The sequence below is a fragment of the Camelus bactrianus genome, chromosome 34 (assembly GCF_048773025.1).
Source record: "Camelus bactrianus isolate YW-2024 breed Bactrian camel chromosome 34, ASM4877302v1, whole genome shotgun sequence".
In the NCBI taxonomy this organism is placed as follows: Eukaryota; Metazoa; Chordata; class Mammalia; order Artiodactyla; family Camelidae; genus Camelus; species Camelus bactrianus.
The window spans coordinates 1,523,378-1,549,148 of record NC_133572.1 but is presented as its reverse complement, the minus strand read 5'-3'; the positions used below and the strand labels follow the sequence as shown (position 1 = coordinate 1,549,148).

Below are 25,771 nucleotides of genomic sequence, written 5' to 3'. Positions count from 1 at the left end.
GAACTCGTTCAACAGTCTTACGTTCTTTTTCGTTCTGATCGTAGCCCCTGTGGAGAGAGCTTCCCTCCCGGGCAGCCAGGTGCTGGGGGCCGTGGGCGGGAGCTGAGGGCACGGTGCTCTCCGCGGCTCCGCGCAGTGCGGACCGTGGCTGCTTTGCTTTCTCCTCCTACAGAGGGGCTGTGCCTGACCCCCCTTCTGGGTTGCTGGGGTTCTGATTGTCCGTCTCCCAGTCATAGCACAGCAAGAGCGATGCGCCAGGCTGGGCGTGTGCCGTAGCTTCCCCTGCGGTGGCCGCGGTGTCTGCCTGCCTCCTTGCACGTAACTAGGTGTTCGGAGACGGGGACCCCTCCCCCCGTGCCCCTTGGCCCGAGTGCCGCCTGTGGGTTTCCTGATCTACACGGGAAGGTCAGGGAGACAGAAAGCGTTCGTGTCTCACGAGGCTGGGGTGATCACCCTTTGCACGCAACTGCTGCCCACTCCCCTTGCCTTGTGAAAAGGAGGACGCTTACACTCTTTCTGCTTCTCTTGTGCAGGAGATGCATCGGAGATTTGAGAATGCCCCCGACTCTGCCAAAACGAAGGCTCTGCAAACGGTTATCGAGATGAAGGTGAGTGGGAGCCTGACGGAGGCTCTCAGGTGGTCGCACCCTCTTGTGTGAGTCTTAGAAGGGGGTTCCCTCCTTCTGTGGCCTGAGAAGCAGCAGGAAGACTTAATGAAGATGACGCATTGGAAGAACTTCAGTTTCATTTCCTTTTGTCCCGCATTTCCTGGAATCAGATGTCCTCAGACCTTTTGATCTCAGGACCCCCATTCTCTTAAAGTGACTCATTTCTTTTATTTTCAAGAAAATGTCTGCCAAATATTAAGTCCATCCTCCAGTCCTCCTCTCGAGTAAGACTGGGGCTCCATGAAAAACGTGCTGTTGCAGCTGGCAGCTCGAGGCGCCCCAGGTGCTGTCCCGGGGGCAGGGCCACCTCCGACTCAGAGAGGCGCCTGGCGCCTTCCGGGACCCTCACACAGTGTTAAAAACATGTACCCAAGGGTGCCACATAGCAGAAGTGATAAAGTCACCAGCGACGTTCTTCAGTGAAGCAGTGTTGTAACATTTTTCTTCCTTCTTTTTCTTTGTTTTTTCTGTGGGCCCGACACTGGAGAGCACGGGGGCTGCTGGCCGTTTGGTGCAGTTGGTGCGGCCCTAAGGCCCGAGCCCCTTTGCCTGCCTTTTATACCTTTGGTGCAAGTGTTACCGCAGTGGAAAAGGCACATAGAGTCACAGACTGTTAGGAAAATAGCTTTGACTTCTTAGAACAGTTAGAAGGCACCCCCAGGGTTCCATGGACCAGACTTTGAAAACCTCTGCTTTCAGTTACTGAATAGTTAGAAATCTTTAGGCTGCAGGGACGTTAACCAAGGCGGTTGGTGACTGAGTTGAGCTTGGCTTCTGAGTTAAGTTCCCCAGATTCAGAGTCTGGCTTCACTTAGTCAGGTGTGTGGCACAGAGCAAGGTACCTGGCCTCTCGGTGCCTCAATGTCTTTCCTGAGAAATGGTGATAAAAATGGCACCCATCCTGCGGGTTGTTTTGTGGTTTAAATTAGTTAAAACAAGTAGAACCCGTTAAACAGGACCTGGCGCAGAGGAAACACCCAGCGGTAGCTGCTCCTGCTGCTGCTGTTTTATTAACAACATGTGCTTTCTTACAAAAGCTGGAAGACTTAGAGACAGGGACCCCCGCCCCTACTCCTCCCTCCCTCTCTGTTTCTCTCTAAGTTCTTCATGTCCCTTAAAAAGTTTGGCTCAACATCCTGACATTTCTGGGGAGATTTATAGGAATCTTAAAAGTGAATTTTCACTTAGTGCATTGAAGTAGTTTGTTTATTCTTTATGTGCCGGGATAATTTTAAACGAGTAAGTCAAAATCTTGGTTTAGATTTAGAATGTCTCTGGTTGTATTAATTTAATGTGTTTAATTTTGAACCAAATGTAAATTTCATTTGGATAGATTTGTAAAAGAAATTTTTTGCTGTGTTATTTTTAAAGCTAAGCCAACGCAAGTCAGAGGAGTACAGCCCCCCCCAAGCCTAAAAGCAGCTGTGATTGTCTCAAATCCTTTCCCTCCTGTCTGCGTGCTCTCAGAACTGTGCTAGCAAGTGAACGCCAGTCAAGACGTCCTCGAGGTCAAGTGAACGAGAGGAAGTCAGGCTCAAACTTTCTCCCCGAAGGGATGGTGTCTCTAGAATCCCAGATAAAATGAGTCTGTACTTAATCTGTGCCCTTTAAGGGCTTTATTTCTTAGGTGAATACGCACACACAGCTGTGGGTGTGAAAGTGTCCATTCTACGTAGCTTTTCTGTCATTGATGACATCTGAAGTCATCCGGGGACACGCTAGACACTGTGATGGACAAAGCCAAGAAGATGAGTGTAGAAGGGTGCACCAGGAGTGGTGTTTGTGGTGATGCTGACTTTCAAGGACAGTGATGTTTCTTTTTAAAAACTAATGTGAAATGTTTCAAAGGCATGGTGAAGTGTAGTGAACAAGTAAACGACTAATCCCATACTGCCCCTTGTCTGCAGGGGATACGTTCCTAGACCCTCAGCGGATGCTTGAAACCACGGATAGTACCAAACCCTGTGTGTGTGTGTGTTTTCCTCTACATACATACCTGTGATGAGGTTTAATTTATAAATCAGGCACAGTGTAAGGGATTAACTACAATAATTAATAATAAAATGGAACAGTTACAACACTATACTGTAATAAAAGTTATGTGAAGAATCTCTTTTTCTCTCTCTCAGTATCTTATTGTACTAATCTAATGCCTTTCCCATCTTAACTGAGCACTTACCATTCACCGTGGCCTTAACTCTTGCAGTTTGAGGTGCAACAGCCAAACTAGAACAAATTTCCTTTTCCCTCATCACAGTTTCACTGACGGAAGATCCGTTCTGACCATGGATCTCAGCGACCACAGCATGTGCTTGTTTTTCTTTCCTTAGTGAGAGCTCTCACCTTTTCCCTTAGAAGAAGCGCTTTGCGGCTTCTCCTCGGCAAATGTGAATTGCTAGCATCACTACTCCTTTGCGTTGGGGACAGTGCTAAGTAACACAAAGGTCACCTGAACACAGCGCTGCGATGCCAGGATGGTCCCTCTCACAACTGAGACGGCTGCTAGGTGACCAGTGGCAGGACGTGCCGGACAAAGGGGTGACTCACGTCCTGCGTGTGACAGGGTGGGCTGGGGTGAGAGTTCATCATGTTGCGCAGTTTAAAACCCATGAGCTGTATTATTTCTGGAATGTTCCCTGTGATATTTTTGGACCTCAGTTGACCTTGGGTGACTGAAACCACAGACAGCAAAACCGCAGATAAGGCAGGACCACTGAAAGATAAACCATGGCCGTCAATGTGATTCTTCGCGCCTTTGCTTTCCCGCGGCGGGTGTTGTCAGAGCTTTATGGCTGCTGGTACAGTTACGCACATCACTGTGCAAGTCTTTGAAACGCTCTTACCCTGCTCCCCACTCCTCTTGGGGCAGAAATAAAACTTTTAAGAGTCATCATGTAAAGTGTTAAAATATTATAGCTAGAAAAGATTTTACTACTGTTAATATGCAAAATTTTTCACTAGAAATTTGTTGGCCATAAAGTACTGAGAAACTTTAGCTAGTTTTCCATTACTTCTACTGCTTTAGTTAATACGCTCAGCTTTCATCACAAGGTGCAGAGGAAGGGATAGAGGAAAAATCATGCTGTAGATCTGAGTCCTCCTCCTTCTCCCACCCAAATGGCCATGAAGGATATGTGTTAGAAGCAAGGTTCCAGCTGCAATTTTTCCACGTATTTGCTTATCTTTATTAAGTTTAATATCCATAAAGACAGGCTTGTTCACCTGCTCTGCTTTTTTGAGAATATGTTAACGTCTCAATCTCCCATTGTCCTCAGGATTCAAAAATTTCCTCTATGGAGCGTGGGCTCCGAGACTTGGAAGAGGAAATTCAGATGCTGAAATCGAACGGGGCTCTGAGTACTGAAGAGCGGGAGGAGGAAATGAAGCAGATGGAGGTCTATCGGAGCCATTCTAAATTCATGAAGAATAAGGTAATGGTGTCTGACGCCGTAATTTTTAAAAGGGGTTCGAAAGGTTGACGCACATCCCTGCTTCTTAGTGATGAGGGACTTCACCCGGTTTTTTATCAGGCTTCAGGGAGGAATTCTTGTGATATAATTCTTCCGAACAGAACTTCCCCAGAATTAAAGTTAGAATTACTCGTTTTACATAGTTGTTTCAGATTTCACTTAAAGTTACCTGTATGAGGCTTCCATACGCACCGTCACAGCTGCACATTTCATACCTGTCAGTGCTGCTGAGGCCGTTAGTGGAATTCCATCCAGATGAGTTTTTCTCACTATATGAAACATCACGTTCCCTACCTCCAGTGAAATACTCTAGAAGTCAGAATCCTGAGGCTGAACCTGCCTCCTCCCTTTTATCCCCCGAAGTGGCGTAAACAAAATTGTCTTTTCCCTTCAAACACAGCTCCGTAAAGGAAAGCCCTTCGCGCCTTCCCCTGGCGAAGGTCCCTGTGTGGGGCTCATTGTCGCCCGCGTGCGCTTTGGTGTCTGCGCAGGGAGGGGGCGCCGCTGAGACATTCGGTCGGTACTGAGGACCGCAGTCACAGGATTCCCTCCTGAGATCCAGGGGCATTTAGCTTGATCCTGTAGATGGTTTTAGGCAAATTGGAGGATTTAGTTTATTACCGTTACCAGTTAATCAAATTTGTAGTGTTTTAATTAAAGATAATAGTTTCAGTTATAAAATACTAGCTAGAAAATAAGTGTTCCCTCACCCCCGCCCCGCCCCAGTCCCAGCCATGTCAGTGCCCCAGCTTCTCCGAAGTGGACGCTGTGTCTTTAACACCCCAGTGGTGACTCCCTCTCCGGTTTCTGGCCTCCTGCTGCGACGCCCATGGCTGCATAGAAGCCAGTGGGATACTCCTCTGTGAGGTTAGGGGTCTGCTATCAGTGACTGCGGCCAATTTCGTGTCACTTTTAGAGGGAAAAAATCCACATATCCAACTTAATGTTAGTTTTGATTTTTCACTCTAATTTGAGAACGAAGTAGCATATAATCTCTGCTTCCCATTTGCTGATTAGCACATTCCAGTCCATTTAGAAAACCCTGTGAAACAGAGGAACCACGAGGGGCCTTTGAAGAGGGCGTCAGGGGAACAGATCTGACTGTGTGATGTGTTATTGTTATTTCCAGTTACTGCTCTGGCTCAAAAGCAGGTCATGAGAAGACCTCAGCTGACATATAAGTGAAAAGGAATAACAATGTCGTGGCAGGTAGAGCAACTGAAGGAGGAGCTAAGTTCCAAAGAGGCTCAAGGGGAGGAGCTGAGAAAGAGAGCGGCTGGTCTGCAGGCCGAGGTCTCTGCCGTAAGATGCGCTCTGTGCGGGCAGCGACCCCGCAGCGGGACCCTGCTGGCGCTGCTTCTGGGGGCTCACGCGTCCATCCTCTGTGGCTGGCAGCTCTGCCCCACCCTCGCACTAACCGGCCTGCTCTGCTCTTTAACCGACCCCTGTCCACCGGTTCGACCGCGCGTCGCCTCGTGTGCAGTGAGCCCTCACGCTCTGGAAGCCCTGTTCCTGGTTCTTCCTTGTCGCTCTGTCACCCTGTGGGTGGTCCTTCAAAGCCTGGTTTTCTCCTCAACTCCTTTCCTGTTCCTGGATATTCGTTGATCTATAGGAGCGGTCTCTCTTTCTTCTCAGGTACAAAGAATATGCAGGTGATCTAGGTCCGCCACCCAGTGTTTGTTTGGATTTGATTTCTTGAGTAAAGTGTGTCATCTTCATAGGTAGACATCATTTTTAAATCCCCAGAGGTGATTCTGCAGCACATTTTACTTTCTTTAGGACAGATGTATAGAAAGTGATTAGCTTATACAGAGTTATCTAGTAAGTTAGAAGTAGCATGAATCTTGAAGCCTCCAAATCTAGTTCAGTCTGTTGTCTAAAGAACTTGAAATTCCATTTCAAACTGTAATAAAATAATAATAACATAGCTAACACTCTTATAACCTCCCAAGGTAGGTATGGTATCGACCCAATTTATGGGCAGGGAAACTGAGGCGACACAGTGGCGCTCAGGAAGCACGGCTAGTAAGAGGCAGAGTTTGATTTTTACACAAGCCATCTGGTTCCGGAACCGGTGCTGGTAAGCTGGCCACTCCACTGCCCTGCCCTGGGCCGTGCACACGTTAGTCCCCCGCAGTGTCGGGAAAAACTGCTTCTGAAAATAATGATGGGATAAGACTGGAATGCAGCATTAAAAAAAAAAACCTTGTGCTGATTCGAAGTGTTTGCTGTTTATGGGCCGACTTTATAGTGTAGATAAGAGTGAGATATTTTGTCTGAAGGGGTCCAGCTTGGTTTGTGGTGCACGTGTGTTGTCCAGAGGAGAAGGTGCTCTATAACTTTTCTCGGCTACTGTTGTTAATTTCTTTCTGTGTCAAACAACAGTCTGCACACAGCACAGTGGCACTGGTTTGCTTTCTCCCTCTGGCTGATTAGGAAGCCAAGGCTTAGAGAGGTGGTTACTGCAGAAGTCACTCGTCTTCACAGTGATTGACTCCAAAGCGTTACGCTCCTAACTTCTAAGGAAAGTTTGCGCTTCTGAACTCTGCTTCCCATTTAGAGCATTTTCTTCTCTCTCTCAGGCTTTATGATCAACATAGCGTCATTTGAAGATTATTTAATGGTGCAGGTGGTGGGGAAACTGAGGCTTTATGTTTACGTTGGATCACATGATCAGAGGTGGCTGGAAGTGTGAGGAATCTTTAAGCCATGTTCTTTAGCCGATGAAGTGAGAACATTTTGAACGTTTGTTTCTCCTGAATATTCATTCACACAAGAAGTGCGCTTTTAGTGCATCCTGTGTGTTAGGGATGGAATAGTACAGTGTGTGTGTTCTGCTGGTGGAGGGGTGCCCTGAAGGACGCTGCACCGTTGCAGTCTGCGGTCTCTGCCGGGCGCGTGGCTGTATTGCAGGGTGGAGACGACTGCTGTTTACAGTTGCCTTCCACTGGTGCTCTTAGTGCAGGGAGCACATGGGAGTAACTGTTGAAGGAACGAGTGATTACATCTGTAAGCAGAGATTTCATGCATGTGAGAAAAGTGTTTGTCGTCTTGCTGAAACGAAAGAGTAAGCTAGAGCTTTATTTTTAGTGCTCCTTTAACATCTGATTTTAATTAAAGTAAAATTTATTTCATACTTCCTCGTGGGAAACTGTTCGCAAAAGCTTCGTCCCTTACGCCTAAGATGATTACCGTTAAAATGCTTTAGATACTTTCAGTTTAAAAAAAGTATTTTTTTGCTTCATCAGTGGTACTGAAAGAAATTTTTTGCCCTTAAAGTGACTTCTTGTAAAATGCATAGTTTGAATAATTAACCTTTACTTTAGTGCACAGCTGCCTTGCAGTGTGGAAGCTGATCTGATTTCTGCTGATCTGGCATACATTCAGAGTAAAAGACTGAAAGTTCTTAGAAACACAGTAGAAATGTAAAAGGAGAAGTTTGAAATAAAGTGCTTCCTAAGTGAAGGTGAGAAGAATTTATAGAGGACCGGGCGGCACCTGCTGACTGACGGCCCACTCTGTCAAGAGTCCGCGTGCGGAGTCTAGAGAGTCAGGTTTTACGCGGTCTCCATTTAGGTTGTGTACTTTTATCCATGTAGTTGAGCTGACATGCTGTAGGTGATACAAACTTTGGAGGTGGAATCTTTTTCTAGTTCAATACCCCTACCTCATCAGAATTAGAGGATTTTTTTTAAAAGCACATGTTTATGCTGCCTTGTGACACTGAAGTGGCTTCTCAAGGTGAAAACTTCATGTAAGCTTTCGTTTGAGAATGAAAAGACAAGCAGAGCAGCATCTTTTGAATTTAAATAGCAATCCAGGAAGCTTCTTCTTTTCTCTCTGTGTTCCATCTCCTCTGGTCCTGCTGTGTGTTGTGAAGTTTATTATGACTTAACAAAGTGAAGGTGTTCCAGCCCAGGTGCTTCCTGCTGGCTCATAGTCATCTTAAGTGCGTTGGGGTCTCTCTGCTTCCATTCCTTTCCTAAGGGATTTCAAAGTGCCTAGGAGACACAATAGGTGAAAACTGGAAACTGTGCTGTTAGCTGAATAAGCTTTCTTAGGGGTGGGGGGCCGTGGGGAGGAGTGGTTGTCTAAGTTTAGATGATGCAGAAAGGTGAATTACGTCCTGCCCAAAACTGAATGCTGCGCGCCTTGCGGCGGCTCCGTCAGGGACGCAGGCCGGAGGTGGCGGCTTTACGCTGTTTTCCTGTTTCCTCTCTAGATTGGCCAGGTGAAGCAGGAGCTGTCCCGGAAGGACACGGAGCTGCTGGCCCTGCAGACAAAGCTGGAAACGCTCACGAACCAGTTCTCAGACAGCAAGCAGCACATCGAAGTGCTGAAGGAGTCGCTGACCGCCAAGGAGCAGAGGGCCGCCATCCTGCAGACAGAGGTGCGCGCGCTCGGGCCTGGCGGGGTGCGGGTTCCTGACGCCTCTTCCTGCGCTTTACCTGCGCGCGTTCTGTCACGCTGAGATGTGGGGTCTGTGGATAATGTGGCTAACTACCACCGTCTTGTTTCTTCTGTTCGTGGATCAAACACAGTAAAGCCGGTGCGGTGTATACGTGTTTTTGACACTTCAGGCTTTAAGCCTGTACTTCTAAGTGTACTTTAACATCATGAAGTGAGAAGATAGGTGTAAAAGCATTTGTTCTCACCTGTGGCAGATCTTGTGGTCTTGGACGGCTGTGAGCTTGGTCAGCCTGTGTTGGGTTATTAAGTGTCCTTAATTTTTTTAATTTAATTTTTTATTTGAAGTATGGTTGAGTTACAGTGTGTTAGTTTCAGGTATACAACAAAGTGATTCAGTTTATGTATGTGTGTGTGTATATATTTTTTAATAGAATCTTTTGCATTATATGTTATTACAGGATATTGAATATAGTTCCCTGTGCTGTATAGTAGGACCTTGTTGTTTATCGATTTTATATATAGTAGTGTGTATCTGTCAATCCCAGACTCCTCATCTATCCCCTCCCTCTCCCGTTTGGTGACCATAAGATTATTTTCTATGTCTATGAGTCTGTTTCTGCTTTGTAAATAAGTTCATTTGTGTCATTTTTTAAGATTCCACAAATAAGTGGTATCATACGGTGTCTGTCTTTCTCTGTCTCATGTACTTAGTGTGATCATCTCTAGGTCTGCCATGCTTCTACAAATAGATTTCATTCTTTCTTATGGCTGAGTAATATTCCATTGTGTATGTGTGCACACACACATACACACACTCACGCAGATACACACTGTATCTTCTTTATCCATTCCTCTGTCAGTGGACTGTGTCCTTACTTTTTGATATTGTGGATAGCTTTTCGTAGGCAAACTGTGGAATCTAAGGATGTTCGAGGTAAATCTCGTTTGAACTGTAGATCATTAGACAATAACATGCCTTCTTAATCCTGTTTGAAAATAAAGGTAGCCTTTTTAGAAATCTTAGAAGATGAATCTGTCAGCCTTGATTTGAGATAAGGACACACTGAATAACTGCAGACAGAAGGGAGGCTGTCATATTTGCAGTGAGAAAGAAAGGATTCTATTTGGATTTACTGTCTTAAGGAAAATATTTTCTGAAGATCCATATGAAATAGAGAATTTAGGTAGGACTGGGTAAGCAGTTCTGCTTTATGGAAGGAAAAAAGCATGTAGTATAATTCTTTTCTTTTGAAGGACCAGATAATAGATAAATAAAGGCACAGTTTAATGAAAAAATGGACTGAATAGTAAAAACAATGCATAAAAACGTCATAGACCCAGAAGTTCATAACCTTCTAGTGAGGAGGAGTGAGAAAATGACCAAAATATTTCATGTACTGCTTTATTTTTATACAGTCTGAGACTGTTGAAAATTAGAGATTTGGAGAACATCTATAATTTTCCTTACGACTTGCACTTCTTGTACTTTAATCATGTCTCATTTTGTCGTGATGTCAGCTCCCCGGCCTGGAGGGATGTTTGGGTGTAAACAGGCCCTGGCCCTGGTGTCTTTGGACTTCAGTGTTGCCGCCTACACCAGGTGCAGGACCGCGGTCCTGTCCCTTGAGCTCATTACGCCTCACGTACGCGCCTGTAGGACGGAGAGGCGTGCCATCTCTGTTGGGTTGTGGTTAGCATTGAACTTCCACTTGTGCCGAGTGCCTGGCACATGGTAAGGTCTCTGCACCTCAGTTATTGGCATCAGCATAATTCTTGTAATATAATCAGCTAATACATGTAAACCATTAAAATGGTAAGAGGACATAGTTGCTTCTCTTTTCATTGGCATAAATTTTATGTAGAAGGTCTTCTCTTTCATATTTTTATTAAGCTAAATTAAGGTTTATTCAAGGAGTTGAAAATATAAAATTATCTGGAAAATGCAGTTTAATTGATTTATGGCTTCATTGGTGTTTTTCACATCAATAAATGGCGTGCATGCAGTACTACAGAAGGGTCAGGAGAGGGCGCCAGTGCCTTAAGGGTGAGCCTGCTGCCCACTTTCTTGCTGGGATAGTCTTGGGTGGCGGTGGCAGGTGTGCGAACCAGAGAGCCAGGCAGTTGGTTAATAGCAACGCAGACGCTCAGAAGCCTGTCACCACCGAGTAGTCGGCTTTGTCCCCTTGGTAGTGTTCCTGGAGCTGGGTCTCACGCGGTTCTTCTAGCTGCTCAGAGAACACAGGGTGTGTTTGAGGTCGTTCTTGGATAGTCTTTATATTTGTTTTCAGCCATTACGGGAGTAAGTGAGTTCCAGCAGTTACCCCAGTAAGTTCTTAGGACAACTGCTCACGTGTAAGTGTTTCATTCTACAGGATGACGGTAGAAAAGCTAACTTCCCTTTGAATTTGGGGTGATTATACGAATGTAATTTGCTTATTGGGATTTGCTTTTTTTCTTAAATTACCCTGGTGACACTTGGCAAGGGTCACTTTTCCCAAAGCAGCTTTCTGCTGTTGGAGCCCATAAAAGGCAGCTTGAGCCAGCTCTTTAAAAATTCTCACCTGTTTCTAGAATTTGCTCTTTTTATTTTTTATTGAGGTACTGTCAGTTACAATGTGTCAGTTTCTGGTGTACAGCACAATGTCCCAGTCATGCATGTACATACATGTATTCATTTTAATTTTCTTTATTAAAGGTTATTACAAGATATTGAACATAGTTCCCTGTGCTGTACAGAAGAAACTTTTTAAAAATCTGTTTCTATAGATAGTGGCTAACATTAGTAAATCTCAAACTCCCAAATTTCTCCCTTCCCATGTGCTTTCCCCGGTAACCGTAAGATCGTTTACTATGTCTGTGAGTCTGTTTCTGTTTTGTAGATAAGTTCACTAGTGTCTTTTTTTCTTCTTCTTCTGGATTCCACATATGAGTGATATCATACAGTATTTTTCTAGCTTACTTCACTTAGAATGACGACCTCTAGGTCCATCCATGTCCTCTACAAATGTCCTCTAGCAGCATCCATCCATGTTGCTACAAATGGCATTGTTTTATTCTTTATCCAGTCATCTGTCGATAGACGTTTAGGTTGCTTCCATGTCTTAACTATTGCCAACAGTGCTGCTCTGAACATTGGGGTGCATGTATCTTTTCGAATTAGAGTTCCCTTTGGGTATATGCCCAGAATTGGGATCGCTGGATCATACGGTAAGTCTGTTTTTAGTTTTTGAGGAATCTCCGTACTGTTTTCCATAGTGGCTGCACCAGACTGCAACCCCACCAGCAGTGGAGGAGGCTCCCTTTTACTTTGCTCTTAATCGATCTTCTCCTCTCTGCAGCTTTTCTAGCCTTTTCTCTGTCTCTCAAACACTAAATTAAGGACACATGAAAAAGAACATGAATCAAGGAGTTATTGTGTTTTTTTTTTAATTTTAAAGTTCTTTAAGGGAGAACTTAAAGGGATGTGGGAGAACTTTAAGGGATGTGGGAAAAGACCTGACATTCTTCCTGCCCAGAGTCCGGGGGATGCGGTCCTTCTGTGCTGGGCGGCGTTCTGCATCCAGTCTCTGTAGAGCTGCTGCTGCTTCATGAGCATCTCCTTTGATCTGCTGACCTTCACAGAGGTGGTCTGGATTTGGCAGCATGGTGGTCAAAACACGGGCTTTGGAGTCAGACGTAGGCTTGAAACTCAACCTTCGACATTTATTAGTTATGTGACCTTGGATGAGCCATTTTCTCGTGTCAGTGAGGATGCTAATATACCAACTTGCTAAGGCTGGAATAGATGTTTGTTTATGAAGCTGTCATCCGAATTCGGAGGGAAGCATTAAATATCAGTGGGCTAAAATTTAACAAAAAATACTTCACAGTTTATAAGCACTTTTATTTCATTTGATCTCTTGTTTTATTTGATCCTCAGAATAATGGTACGGGTTAGGCAAGGTAAATATTGTGGTCTTGCTTTTTATGTTGAGAATTATGTAAACTTTAATTACCACATTACTTTTGATTGGCACTTGAGGCCAGTCTCGCTAGTAACTAGTGACTTTCAGTGTTGGTTACAGTATTTTCAGGAATTTTCAAATTTTATGCCCACTTTCTTGTTCCTAAATCTTGATGACGGACCGTGGACCTCTCATTGAGTTTATTTTCTGGATGAGTTCTCAGTGTATGGAGCAAAAAAATAAAGTATGTTTTTATCAATAAATTGAAATAATGGAAACCTTACAGCCTCAGTGTAGGACCATTTTTTCCTTACTTCCCCAGGATGCTGAGTTTCGGTGTTCTGTTTATTATAGGTGGACATGATCACCCATATCTCAGTGACAGAGGACGTGGTTCTTTCAGAATTGAGTCAGGGGATCAGCAGCCAGTGCAGAGTAGAGAGCTGGCTGGAGCTCAGACGTTGTTGGACACGCGCCTTCCCACCCAGTGCCCAAGATGCTGTCCCCGTCAGGCTGGAGCTCTGACTTCCTCGGCATGCTCAGAGTTAGCGATGCACTCCTAGCCCTCGTGTACGTTTCAGAGCTCATCTAGTCTTCCCATAATTAACTAAAATAGGCGATAGTATCTAATGTTGAATGCTTCCTGTGTACCATGCAGGGTACACATACTTCATTTATTTTCTCAGTTAGTCCTCACAGTAACCTAAGAAATAAGGATTGTTGTAACATTTCATAGCTGGGCACATTGACATCATAATGGGGTGCACTAACTTTTCACAGTGGGGCGTACGGAACACGGAAGCTCAGAGGGTTTGAGTTCTCATGACTTATTGCCTGGTGACCTGGGATTCAGACCCTGATCAGTTAAAACTCCTAAATCTCTGTTCTTGATCATAAAGTGGTAATACCTCCCTGTGAGGAATCTGAGGTACGGGGAGGGTAGGTGACTTGCTGGAGGCCCAGCAACTGCTTGGCATCTGTTTTGAGACCGAAACCTGTCTTTTCTGACTCTGCAAGTTTGGGTGAGTCAAGGAGACCATGACTCTTGTTGGATGGGTAGGTTGGGAGGAAAGGAAACGATCACGTCAGCAGAGATGAGGAAGGACGTAGCGGAGGATTTAGGGACTGTGGAGCCTCAGGACAGAGGCGTGCCCTTGTGACGTGAGGTTGTGGAAGAAGACAGAGGTTCGCTGACTGAGGCCTTCATTCAGCAGTCACTGGTAGCTGCCTGCTAAGGACTCTTTGTGTGCTAGTGACATAGGGGTGAGTGAAACAGAAGGGCCAGGGGGTCCCTCTCCCACATCCAACCCTGGAGATAAGACAGAAGTGAGGGAAGTTGAGAGATAAACAGGCATAAAATTGTACAGAATGATGGGGATAGGTGTGTGTATATGTAGAAATAAGCAGCTGCTCAGAGTAAAAGTGGACGGGGTGCTGTGGGATGGTTGGGACATGTCTGTCAGATGTGGCAGGTGGACCACTGCCCCATCACACGGGAGCCGTGCTCAGCGCTAGGGTGGCAGGCGCTGCAGGGTGACATGGGTTGCTGTTCAGGCCAGCTTTTGAAGGGGCCTGACCAGCTCCTGACTGCCCTTCCTCTCTCTCTGCATTCCTGCCATACCTGAGCCGGAGGAGAGCTTTAGAAAAAGATCTTTGGCAGAGCAGAGGTGCCGGTTATCAAGTGCACCAGAGGCTGTCTGATCTAGGGGCTTGCTTCCTGCCACCACCACTTCCCCCACTCCAGGTGGTGATAGAGCAGTGACTTCTGGGGGAGGATGTAGATAAGGATAAGCTTAAGAAAATGACAGGAACATCTAAGTGTGAGTATGGCTGTCAGTACACTAGGCAGGTGAAAACGCAATGTGTACATTCAGACAATCAGTTTAAAATCCAACATACCCAGTGGAGAATAGAAAAGAATGGTGCTGGAGGGGGGCACGTAGACGCATGAAAGAAGTTGACTAAATAATTGAAGGAGGGGAAAGGCAACAAATGCAAATGAATTAAACTTAGGTCAAGATGCAGATCTCAGTTAGGCTAAAAAATTAAGATACAAATATGCATTGTCAACAAGAATTAAACGTAAGACAAAGAGTGGAAAACAGTGTGGAGATTCCTCAAAAGACTAGGAATAGACTTACCATGTGACCCAGCAATCCCACTCCTGGGCATATACCCAGAAGGAACCCTACTTCAGGATGACACCTGCACCCCAGTGTTCACAGCAGCACTATTTACAGTAGCCAAGACATGGAGACAGCCTAAATGTCCATCAACAGATGACTGGATAAAGAAGATGTGGTATATTTATACAATGGAATACTACTCAGCCATAAAAACCAACAACGTAGCGCCATTTGCAGAAACATGGATGCTCCTGGAGAATGTCATTCTAAGTGAACTAAGCCAGAAAGAAAAAGAAAAATACCATGTGAGATTGCTCTTACGTGGAATCTAAAAAACAAAGAAACAAACAAACAAAACAAACAAAGCATAAATACAAAACAGAAATAGACTCATAGACATAGAATACAAACTTGTGGTTGCCAAGGGGTCAGGGGGTGGGAAGAGATAGACTGGGATTTCAAAATTGTAGAATAGACAAACAAGATTATATTGTATAGCACAGGGAAATATATACAAGATCTTACGGTAACTCACAGAGAAAAAAAATGTGACAATGAATATATATATATTCATGCATAATTGAAAATTTGTGCTCTACGCTGGAATTTGACACAAGATTGCAAAATGATTATAAATCAATAAAAAAGGTTTAAAAAAATAAAACAAAGAAAAACAGCAAAATTAAAAATAAAAGGACAGAAAAATATTTAAATGTAAAATAAAATATATATCAGGGAAGTGTCCCCCACAGTCTGTTTTATGTTAACACTAATTTATCTTTTAAAGCAGTTGCAAAGAACACAGACTAGTGTTACATACTGATAAAAGAAACTATAGGTCAAGAAAATTGAATGATTGTGAACATTAAATCAATAACTGCAAAAGATCATTTGAATATACGCCTTTCAGAATTTTATCAAAGGTAAACAGCAATTTAAAAAATTTCAATAATATTTAAGCTCCAACTAATAGATGTGTATATAGAATCTTGCTGTAACAGGTAGAGAATAAGCAATATATTCAAGAACTTATTGAACAGTCGTAAGAATCAACCATGTGTTAGGTCACAGAGGAAACTTCAGAATTCCCAGGAATGAAGGTCACATGGAACGTGTTCTCTGACCTCTGATGCAGCAACATTAGAAATCACTGTTAAGGAATTACAGCACAAAACTGAAACAAGTTTGGAATCTGAAAATGTACTATTGAATGAGCCTTGGGTTAAAGGAGAAATAGAAAAATTTGGAAGTGAGGGACCATGAAAGCTGTCCAGGTTTGAGGTGCTTATCAGAAAACGAGAGAGAGCGAGCGAGCGAGAGTGCGCAAATACGCTAAACATTCAAATCAGGAAACTAGGAAAAAAACAACAGAGTTAAATCCAGAGATGGAGCAGTCTAGATATTGTCAGAAATCAGTAGAGTAGAAAGTAAAGCAAAAGCAAACCGAGGTTCACCGTCTTCTGTGTCTGCCGTGGATTTTCAGGAGAAAGTGGGTGGACCACATCGCCATTTTTTTTTAGATTTTAAATTTGTCCCCACCCTCCACTTTGCACAGGTAAATGGTGTGCTGTGGACTGCCACCTCTCTGCCCTGGCCCTCCCCATGTTTCTCTGAGCTCTCTCACTTTTTGTTGGATGAGGTGTCAAGCAGAACTCAGTGCGGTTTGTTGAAACAGCCTTTTATGAAAGGTTGGTTCGTGTGTGCTGTCAGTCTCGCGACCCGGTGCCCTTCATTCGGCCTCCTTTCCAGAAGGGAATGATGGGCGATAAGGGTCAGGAAATCATACTTAGTGATCTTGGGCGAGTCACTCAGGTTGGGCTTTGATTCCCTCAGCTTTAAACTTAGGAGTGGTTTAGATTATTTGATTTTTAGAAAGCTTATGAGAGACTGCCAAATACAGGCAGAATGCAGAAAATAATACAGTAGACAGCACCCGCGTTTAACTTACATTAATGTTGGCCATATTAGGTGATTTTTGAAGATCCTTTAAAAGAAAAGATGCTTAAAAAAGTAAAACTCATTCTAAATGAAGTTCAATGGCAGATTTGGTTTAAGCAGACAATTTTGTTAGAATCTCAGGTTTTTAAAACTGGTTGGGGACGGGAATAAACATTAGGAAGCTGTCATCATAAGGGGTGGGGGGGAAGCCTCAGGACTGACTTGTCTTCTCCGGAGGAGGTTGTACAGAGTGAGGAGTGAAGACGGGGAGATGACAGAGGACCCCGTGGAGAAGGCTAGCTGTGGTCAGGGTTAGAAAGGGAGTGAGTCGGGTCATCCCAGGAGGGGAGTCGTAGGAAGCACGCCGTCGCACCCACGTAGTTACGGCTGCAGGTGCGCACTTAAATCTGTTTTTTTGATGTAAAACAAAAGCAGGTTAAGATGGGTCGAGAAAATGAATAGTTTTGTGATCAGAAGTAAGAGGCCAAAACAGAAGTAAGAGTCCGTTGGAAGAGAAAGTCTTTAGATAAAAACCAACTCTTTCTGTTGAAGTTGGCATAACCTGTGTGCCACAGCCCTGGTGCTCGGCCAGCTGGGTGGACGCCGGGCCTCCAGGTCAGTGCATGTGAATAAACGGGGTCCTATTCCTCCCGCCAGGAGCGGCGTGCGGGGGATGCCTGTGTGTCCTGCTGGTCTCTGAGGGGTTTTCCTGGATATGTTTTTGTGGTTTGCAAAATATGGACCTCACGCAAAATTATACTGTGGATTTAGTTCACTCCAAACCAAAAGAGCAGTGTAGAATTCGGAGCCATTAATCTCGTAGTAGCAAAGTGGTTTCTGTGGTGGTTTTTATCTCAGATCCCACACGTTTAAGTTCTGCGTTGCACGGAAAAGCAGACCAAGAAAAAGTGTACACAGGTGATTTGAACTGAATACTTAGTAAAGAAAAGAGCGTTTAGCAATTAGACTGTGGACTTGGGTAGTTTCTGTGCCTAATATTCCTGACTTGAAATATTTTTAATATCAAAGCCTGCATTTCCAGCTGCTCTTACCCCAAAGGTTTGGACGTTTGTAACAAGAGTTTTCATTCTTTACCTTTTCAGTCACCCATTCCTGTGGGTCTGACGTTCCCTCAAAATGGCAGGCAGGAGTTTACGCCTCGTTGCCGCAGGCTCGCTTCCAGGTCACGTGAGGGAGTCGGAGCTAATGTAAAGGTGCGGCCGGGGGGACTTGCGTCTGGGGACCTGCGGTGAAGAAGCAGCAGGGTGACGCCTCGCGGTTCCTACCCTGTGAGATGCTGGTCCCCTCGGATGAGAAGTGTGTAGAGGTGAAGAGGGGTGTTTCTGGTTCCTGACCCTCAGATTAAACCTTTCACTTTTCGGAAATTAATGCTGAGAACTGAGACAAGGCAGTTAGGACTTGTTTGCAGCTTTGAATGTCTGGGCTTTTGGCTTTAATGATAAGAATTTAATACTGTATTTTGGGATACTGGGTAAAATGGCTTTTAGGTGAGTTGTTGCTTTTATGCTTGTGGTTTGGGGACTGTACAGTACCCGTGTCAGGGGTGGAGTCTGCAGAATATAAACTACAAGTTGTGTAGGGAAGGGGTGGACGCGAGTTAGTATGTGATTTACTTATTTTTAGATTTCTGGCGTGTGCGCTCTCCTAAGACCGTGCCCTCCTGAACTGTAGCCGGCCAGGGCTGCAGCGAGCACCCTGTTGGCTGGTCCTGCTGACGCCCTGTGTGGGTTCACCGACAGGAACCACGTGTGATGCTGTTGAATAGGACCAGAACCCACGGAGGCCGGCTTGCCCTGAGCCTCAGCGAAGCCCAGAGGGCAGGGGTCCGTGGGTCCCTCTGGCATCTCAAGATGCCTGGTTGCTGAGTTTCCTGTTCCTCAAGGGCCTTCCCTCTGTGGTGACAGTTCTTTTCTCTCTGTTGGATCAATATTCAGTCTGTTCTGATATTTCTCTTCAGGACCTTTTTTTATCTTATTGGCATGGTGGAGTGTTTCCTATTTTAATAGGCAGATGAAGGAAATCCAGGGGAAACTTGAAGAGCTTTGTCATCTTGCACTTTAGAAAGGACGGTTGGGGAGCTCAGTGGCAGTCGTGTAACTCGTCTTTGTTCTGCATTGGATTTTAATTCTCGCTCTGAGCTCTTTGTGCCGAATTTAGGCACCGAAGCTGGAAATTTTAATGTAACATCCCTAAGACTCGCTGGGCTTGAGTTTCCGTAGTTCCGTTTTGTCCGAAAACACATCTTCATTGCTGCTGAGTCATCTTTTCTTGTTCCTCATCTTCGAGGAACATTTTAAGTAGGCTGGCTGTCTTTACACGTGTCAAGTTTCCATTCTGTACAGTGTTCGTGGGGAGAGCACTAGACTTCACAAAAATACAGGTGAAATACTAAAACACTGTAAAATGCTATAATGATGTCCAGAAGTTTTACATTTTAATACAGTTGGATTCACCATTATTTTTTCTTTGTGATGTATCCTCTTTGGGTCTTCTAAAAAAGTTCTTCCTTGCCTCAGTGTCTTAAAAGATACTTTGAAGATACTAAAAGTAGCTTTCTTTCTAAAAGTTTTAAAGGTTTGCTTTTCACACATAAATCTTTAGTTCACCCAGAATTCATTTTTCTCTGTGATATGAGTTAGGGATCTTCCTCCCTCCCTCCATGTGGGCGGCCAGCTGTCTGAAAACAATCTATTGAATCCCTGCCCTTCCCTCACTGACCGCAGCGTCCCCTCTGGGTGTGGGGGGGTGTGTGTGTGGGTGTGTGTGTGTCTGGGCTCCTGTTTCTGCTGGGAAACGTCTGTTGGTTTATTCCTGTTCCAGTACCACGCTTTCTAATTTTGCTTATTTAAAAAAATCAAATTTATTGACATCAGATAAACTGCATATATTTAATAGGTACGATTTGTTAAATTTTGACACATACACCTCTGAAACCAACACCACAGTCAAGATGAAGACCACTGTCCCCAGAGTTCCCGTGTACCTCTTTGTAATCCCTTTCTTCTTCCCAAGAAGATACACAGATGGCCAACAGGCACATGAAAAGATGCTCAGCATCACTAGTCATCAGGAAAATGCAAATCAGAACTGCAGTGAGGTATCCCCGCTCACACGTCAGTGCGGCTGTCGCCCAGAAGACAGCAAATAACGGTGTTGGCGAGTCTGGAGAAAACGGAACCCTTGCCCACTGGCGGTAGGAGTGTAAGTTGGTGCAGCCACTGTGGAAAACTGTATGGAGATTCCTTAAAAAATTAAACCGCCGTGTGACCCAGCAGTTCACTCCTAGGCATTTATCAGAGGAAAACGAAAACACTGCTTAGAAAAGATACATGCACCCCTGTTCACTGCAGCGTTGTTTGCAGTTGCCGAGATACGGAAACACCCTCAGTGCCCGTCAGTGGGTGAGTGGATAGAGTGTGGGGGTGCGATTATTATTCAGCCGTAAGGGAGAAGGAAATCCTGCTTTGTGTGACAGCGTGGGTGGGCCTTGAGGACATTCTGCTAAGGGAAATAAGCCAGACAGAGAAAGACACACTCTGCATGATTTCGCTTATATATGGAACCTAGAAAACAAAGCAAATGAACAAACATAACCAAACTGAAGCAGAGTTATAGATTCAGAGAACAAACAGGTGGCTGCCAGAGGTGAGGAGGGTGGGGAGAGGAAAGAGACGAGGGAGATTGAGATACAAACTTCTAGTAACTAAATAGACGTGTCAAGGGAGGGGCTTTGTAGTCCCGGAGATGGGAGGTCGGGGGAGGGGAAGTCGGGTGAAGGTGGTCAAAGGGACAAGCTTCCCGGATGTAAGATAAGGAAGGACTAGGGATAGTCATGTCCCACGTGATGAGTATAACTAACGCTGCTGTGTGCCAGGTACGAAAGCTGTTGAGAGAGCAAATCCCAAGAGTTCTCATCGCAAGGAAAAATTGTTTTCTATTTCTTTAATTTTGTATCCGTATGAAATGATGGGTGTTCACGAAACTTACTGCGATAATCATTGCATGATGTACGTGAGTCAAATCATTACGCTGTGCTCCTTAACTTTACATAGGGCCGTGTGTCAGTTATGTCTCAAAACTGGAAGGAAACATGAAAATGAGTACTATCAGTTAGATTTTTAATTATTTATAAAGTCATACCATCTAACGAACGCTGTTAAACTTTGGTGATAAAGGTACTGGATACCAGACTTCAGCTGCCTCGTCTTGGCATTTGAAAGTAGACTTAGCTGCGCCTTACGGATCTTTGAGTGTGTGCTGGGCTTGTCAGCCACAGCTGGATCGTGTTACCTGATACAGCAGGTGTCGTGTTTGGTGATGCTTATGGGTTGTGTGTGTTTGTTTGTTTGTTTTTAATTTTAGGTATTCCGAAGCAATGTAGCATAACTTGGGTACTTGTTAAAAATACTAATTCTTGAGCCCCAGCCTCGCTGAGTTAGAGACTCTGGTGGCCTGGCATTCTGTTTAAACCCTTCCAATGATTCTAACGCACATAAAGTTTGAGAAACATAGTAGATTATAATACTTTCATAGAAGTAGCAAAGCTCAACCTCTTTGTAACAATTCTGTTTGCCCCTTTTTTTTCAGATCTATTTTTCTTGATACCACTGTGTATTGATCTGCTATAAATTTTTTTAAGAAAATGCTCACAAAATTTTAGGGTTTAATTTCTAAGTTTTGCGGATGGTATTTAGAGTGGTATTTTATTTGATCCTAATGAAAGTTTACTCTAAACGTGTCATTTGGGCAGCTGTGCACGTCTGTTTGGAAGGAGTTACATTCCTTTCTTTTCAGCTAATCCTGTGGAAAACCTTACATCCTCAGGTGGACGCCCTGCGATTACGTTTGGAAGAGAAGGAAACCATGCTGAACAAGAAGACGAAGCAAATCCAGGACATGGCTGAGGAGAAGGGCACCCAAGCTGGAGAGATCCACGACCTCAAGGACATGCTGGACGTGAAGGAGCGCAAAGTGAACGTGCTTCAGAAGAAGGTGAGCGCAGCGGCCGGACGCTCCGGCCGGGCTCAGGGCTGTCCCCGCTGCCCCCTCCCTCCCTGTGGTTCTGCAGGCAGCACAGGCTCTGTTAAAACTGCTCTGCACGTTCAGGTTTTAAAATTTCGAAGTAAGCACTACTTAGTGTCTTCAACAGTGTTTTCCGTGCTTCTGTTTCTGGAAAGTGCCTTGTAGGTGGCCGCGTCTGGTGCCCCGTGTGGGGACGAGTGTCGGGCACGGGCTCGGGTGGCTGCGGCCCCATCTGCCTGGTCAGCACGACTCCGATTCCGAACAGAAACGCGTGCTGCTGTAGGGACACGTGATGAACGTGAGTCAGGGAGGGCTTTCTCTCCTCTTCACCTTCATCATCACGGGAAGGAGGCTCGCTCTGCGGCAAATAAGGAGGGCACTGATAACTGTCCCCCCCGCCCTCTAGCTTAAGTAAAGTGAGCCCTGGCCGTCACAGTTACAGGAGACCCTGGCTCCATTGAGATGACAAGTTGGGACTACCTGACATTGTCCCAGTTGATTTTTAACCTCCAACAATAGCCAAGGAATAAAACTCTCTTCACTGAACCTCAAATTCAGCCTTTCTTTCATGTGCAGAGGCCCATGTTCAGTGTTTGTTCTCTATTTCATTAGTTTGGTTTTCATTTGCTTTCTGTAAGTAAACATAAAAAATTGATCCCTGTAAACACCAGTTGACGATGGTGTCCTGTTAGTGGACGCTGATTTGTTTTAAAACGTTCTAGGCACGTCCTTCTCACCTTCCCCCCAACTGCTCACTTCCCCTTGCCTGTTTCTTATATGTTCTTCTACCCACAGTTTACACACGTACAAGCAAGTATGTATTCTTTCTCTCTTTACCTCTTTTTGTGTCCTTTCAGAAACATTTTATGTGTAATCCATATAGAGCAGAAGTTTCTTTTGACACACACGTTACCATTCCTCGTTGCCTTTTCCTTCCTTTTTTCCATTAACGTATTTTGAAACTCCTTCCGGGGCTCCTCACCGTTACTGCCAGCTGCGCTGAATCGACGTGCTGCGGTTTACTTACCAGGTTTCTACTGATGGACAGTTTGCTTAAAATGTTTGCTTTTACGTAAAATGATGTTACAGTCTACAATGTTGTGCATATTTAGTTTATTCATATGTGAAGTGTATTTCTAGGTAAATTACCAAACAGAATTGCTGGGTGACAGGATATGCATTAGTGATGTCGGTGGATTTTGGCAGGTCACAAGTATATTGGTTAGAACCCAAAGACTATTAGAAAGTAATGCATGTCTAGATACACATTTTTTTTAAAAAGGTTTTAATAACTGTGCCTGGAGTTTAGAAGTTAGAATTAATACCTCGTTATCCCGGAATAATCATAGTTTGTAAAAATAGAATGGCAACGTTTATCAGCCACTTTGTATCTGAAACCTTGTTTAACCCTTGCAACCTCTTGGTGGTGGTTTTTATATCCTGATGGCTCTATTGTAATCAGTGGCTGAATGTTTAGACTGTGATACATAATATGTAACATACTTCACATGTGACACAGTGTATGTGTTAATCTCTGTGTACATGTGGTATACATCCTTCGAGGACACAGCTGAAACAAAATTTTCACTGGATGTACTTACCCTGACTTCATGAAACAGACTTTGAACTATCTTCTCCCCTTTCGTAAAGGAAATAAAAAATGTTAGTCCTGATCCATTAAGTTATGTCAGTACCCACCAACAAAACACTTTCATACCTTGGTGTCCAGTCTCCCATGTTTTCCTGTTCCTACCCCCCAAATGAGAACAAGCCCCAAACAGACAAATTTCCAGACATATTGCATGATACCAGAGGTTCATTTGTACAAATTGGTTTAGCTAAAAATTTATTTTTAAAAATTTCTTCCAAAATGCAGCTTTCCCCGTCACAACTCCCCTGTTGGGAGGATTAGACAAGAATACGTGTTAAAGCTTTTTGGTACTGCAGAACGTCACACACATATTATATGTATTATTCTTTGTCCATCTCCTCTCTTTTTTTTTAAATGGAGGGACTGGGGATTGAACCCAGGGCCTGGTGCATGCTGAGCACGTGCCCCACGCTGAGCTACACCCTCCCCGTTAGTGTCTTTAGCTTTCGTCATGGAGGCCAGTAATTGTGTTCTGTTTAGTACATTACGCTGCCTCACTAATTTGTCGTGTTACAGACTTTGATTTGGCTTGTCTTTAAAACAGTCATCAGATAGGTAACACAGGTGCTTCTAAAACTGGTTTAGATTATTACTGCTGCTTTTAAAATAATTACCTCTGCACCTGTCGTTTTCAGTCCTCAGAGCCTTTATGTTCTGTCTGTACTTTGTTGTGGAAGCTACTAGACTGACATCATCAGAATCAACATGTGTGATGTGTCCCTGGACCATTGTTTGCTGATAAAATAGAAATAAGCTTTAACTTTTGGATCCACGTAAAATAAAGGAAAAGACACCGTAAGCTTAGAGGCAGTTTAAGGCTCTCAAGGGAGCTGTGACTGTAATTCCTTTCTTGAGCTACAGACACCCTCTTGCTCCACAGTACTATTAGCAAGCTTGATTTCCGTGTGGTTGACAAACAGGGGAGCGGGGTGAATGCAGGTACCCTTCACGGAGACGGGGTTGAGGGAGCAGCGTGAACTGTGGTGAGCTGGGCTGGGGTGAGATGCTGCTGACTTAAGGAGGCCACGGAGGAGCTGGTGAGCAGCACGGTTGGGATACAGACGGCACCACCGTGAAGCAGATCGCGTGGGAGGTCTGGGGGAAGAGCGACGGATGGAGATGCAGTGGCCTAAATGAGGGGACCGTGGGGGCTGTGTCCCTGGCCCTCCTTGTCCTACAGGTATGGGTGATGGCCCAGGACGTACCCATTCAGAGCAGCGATGCAGAGACACACGCGCACGTGGCGCCGGAAGGCGGCCAGCTGTCACACGGGGTCCTGCCAGGGTTCCAGGGGCGCTTCTGTCTGCAGCTTTGCCTTTTCCAGAAGGACATGTAGTTAGAATCATACAGTGTGTACCCTTTTCAGACTTGCTTCTTTTACTTTGTGTATTTAAAATTCCTCCATTTCGTTTCATGGCTTGATCGCTCACTTCTTTTTTATCCTGAATAATTTTCTGTTGTCTGATGCACCGCAGTGTTTGTATAATTACTTGTAGGCATATATGTGTTACATGTTTTTAAAAAAACCCACTGGAATCGTAATTTTTATTCATTTCAAGATAAACAAATTTGTGTGTCTTGTTATGTGTAGCTTTATCTCATTGTTTTTAGTATCTGCATGGTTTTTGGCGTCATACTCACACCGTAATTAACTGACATCCTATAGCTTTACAAGCAGATGCTTCTAGGTTTTCTTCCTGTTTTTGCATTTGTTATAATGGTGTAACAGATAACGACATAAATGTCTCAGCCATGATGTGATAACTGTGTGTGTGCCTCTAAAAAGACTGATGGGCGCCCCACTGTTCTCTGAAAAGTTTGTGCTTGTTTATATTAAAAGTGTCTTTCTTCATAGCTTCATCAAAGGTTTGTTGCCAAACCTTTTCAATTTTCCACTGACCTGGCAGATAATTTAAAACTATCTATTTTCTTGCTTGGTATTTATTTAAAGCTGAGCGTCTTTTCAGAGGAGTCTCTTTGCTGTGGAAGCTGCACATTCGTGTCATTTCCACATTTTTCTGTTTCTCTCCTTTACTCATTTGTAGGGGCTCCCTCGTAAGTGAATGGCCTCTTCCCTCGTGATTTACAAGTATATTCTCTTATTCGTCACTTTCTTCTTTACTTTCTTTCTGGTATTTGTTTTAGAATTTGTGTGTCAGATTTAGGAGTCCCTTCCTCTGCCCTCTCAGTTTTAGGTCATGCTCAGAATGTCCTTCTGCCTGCCAGGGTTATTAAGTAATTCACACATACTTTCTTCCGGTACTTTCAGAGTTTCTTTTTTTAAGTGTTTATACCTGAAAATTGTTTTATAGAATTTGTATATTGGCTGTAGTGATTCAGCTTTATGTTCTTCTATGTGGCCAGCCAGTCGTCATTATAACAGTTACTAAATAATCTACCTTTGTTCTTCTGATTTGGAATGCCACAGTAAACTAGCACGTACACCTGGGCTTGGTTCTGGGTTCTGGTCTGTTCCATCTACCTGCCGCTCTTTCCTGCCAGCTGCCTCTCCTTTCTCTTA

At 44.4% G+C, this 25,771-nt stretch overlaps 1 protein-coding gene across 20 annotated transcripts in view; it reads left to right on the top strand.

Annotated features, from left to right (window-relative positions):
• ERC1 (ELKS/RAB6-interacting/CAST family member 1) overlaps positions 1 to 25,771 on the top strand; it is a 295,017-nt gene that overhangs the window by 82,701 nt on the left and 186,545 nt on the right. For 16 of the 20 annotated variants that reach the window (XR_012503922.1, XR_012503917.1, XR_012503916.1 and 13 more), the window contains 5 exons: positions 534 to 608; positions 3,944 to 4,099; positions 5,348 to 5,431; positions 8,361 to 8,528; positions 21,402 to 21,569. Coding sequence is in view for 7 of the 20 variants with exons in the window: in XM_074357281.1 (XP_074213382.1) it covers positions 534 to 608; positions 3,944 to 4,099; positions 5,348 to 5,431; positions 8,361 to 8,528; positions 21,402 to 21,569 (651 nt within the window). In the remaining 13 variants the exon portion in view is untranslated. The remainder of the gene's footprint in view (positions 1 to 533; positions 609 to 3,943; positions 4,100 to 5,347; positions 5,432 to 8,360; positions 8,529 to 21,401; positions 21,570 to 25,771) is intronic. The other 4 variants (XR_012503919.1, XM_074357283.1, XM_074357287.1 and 1 more) reach the window with 1 other exon arrangement.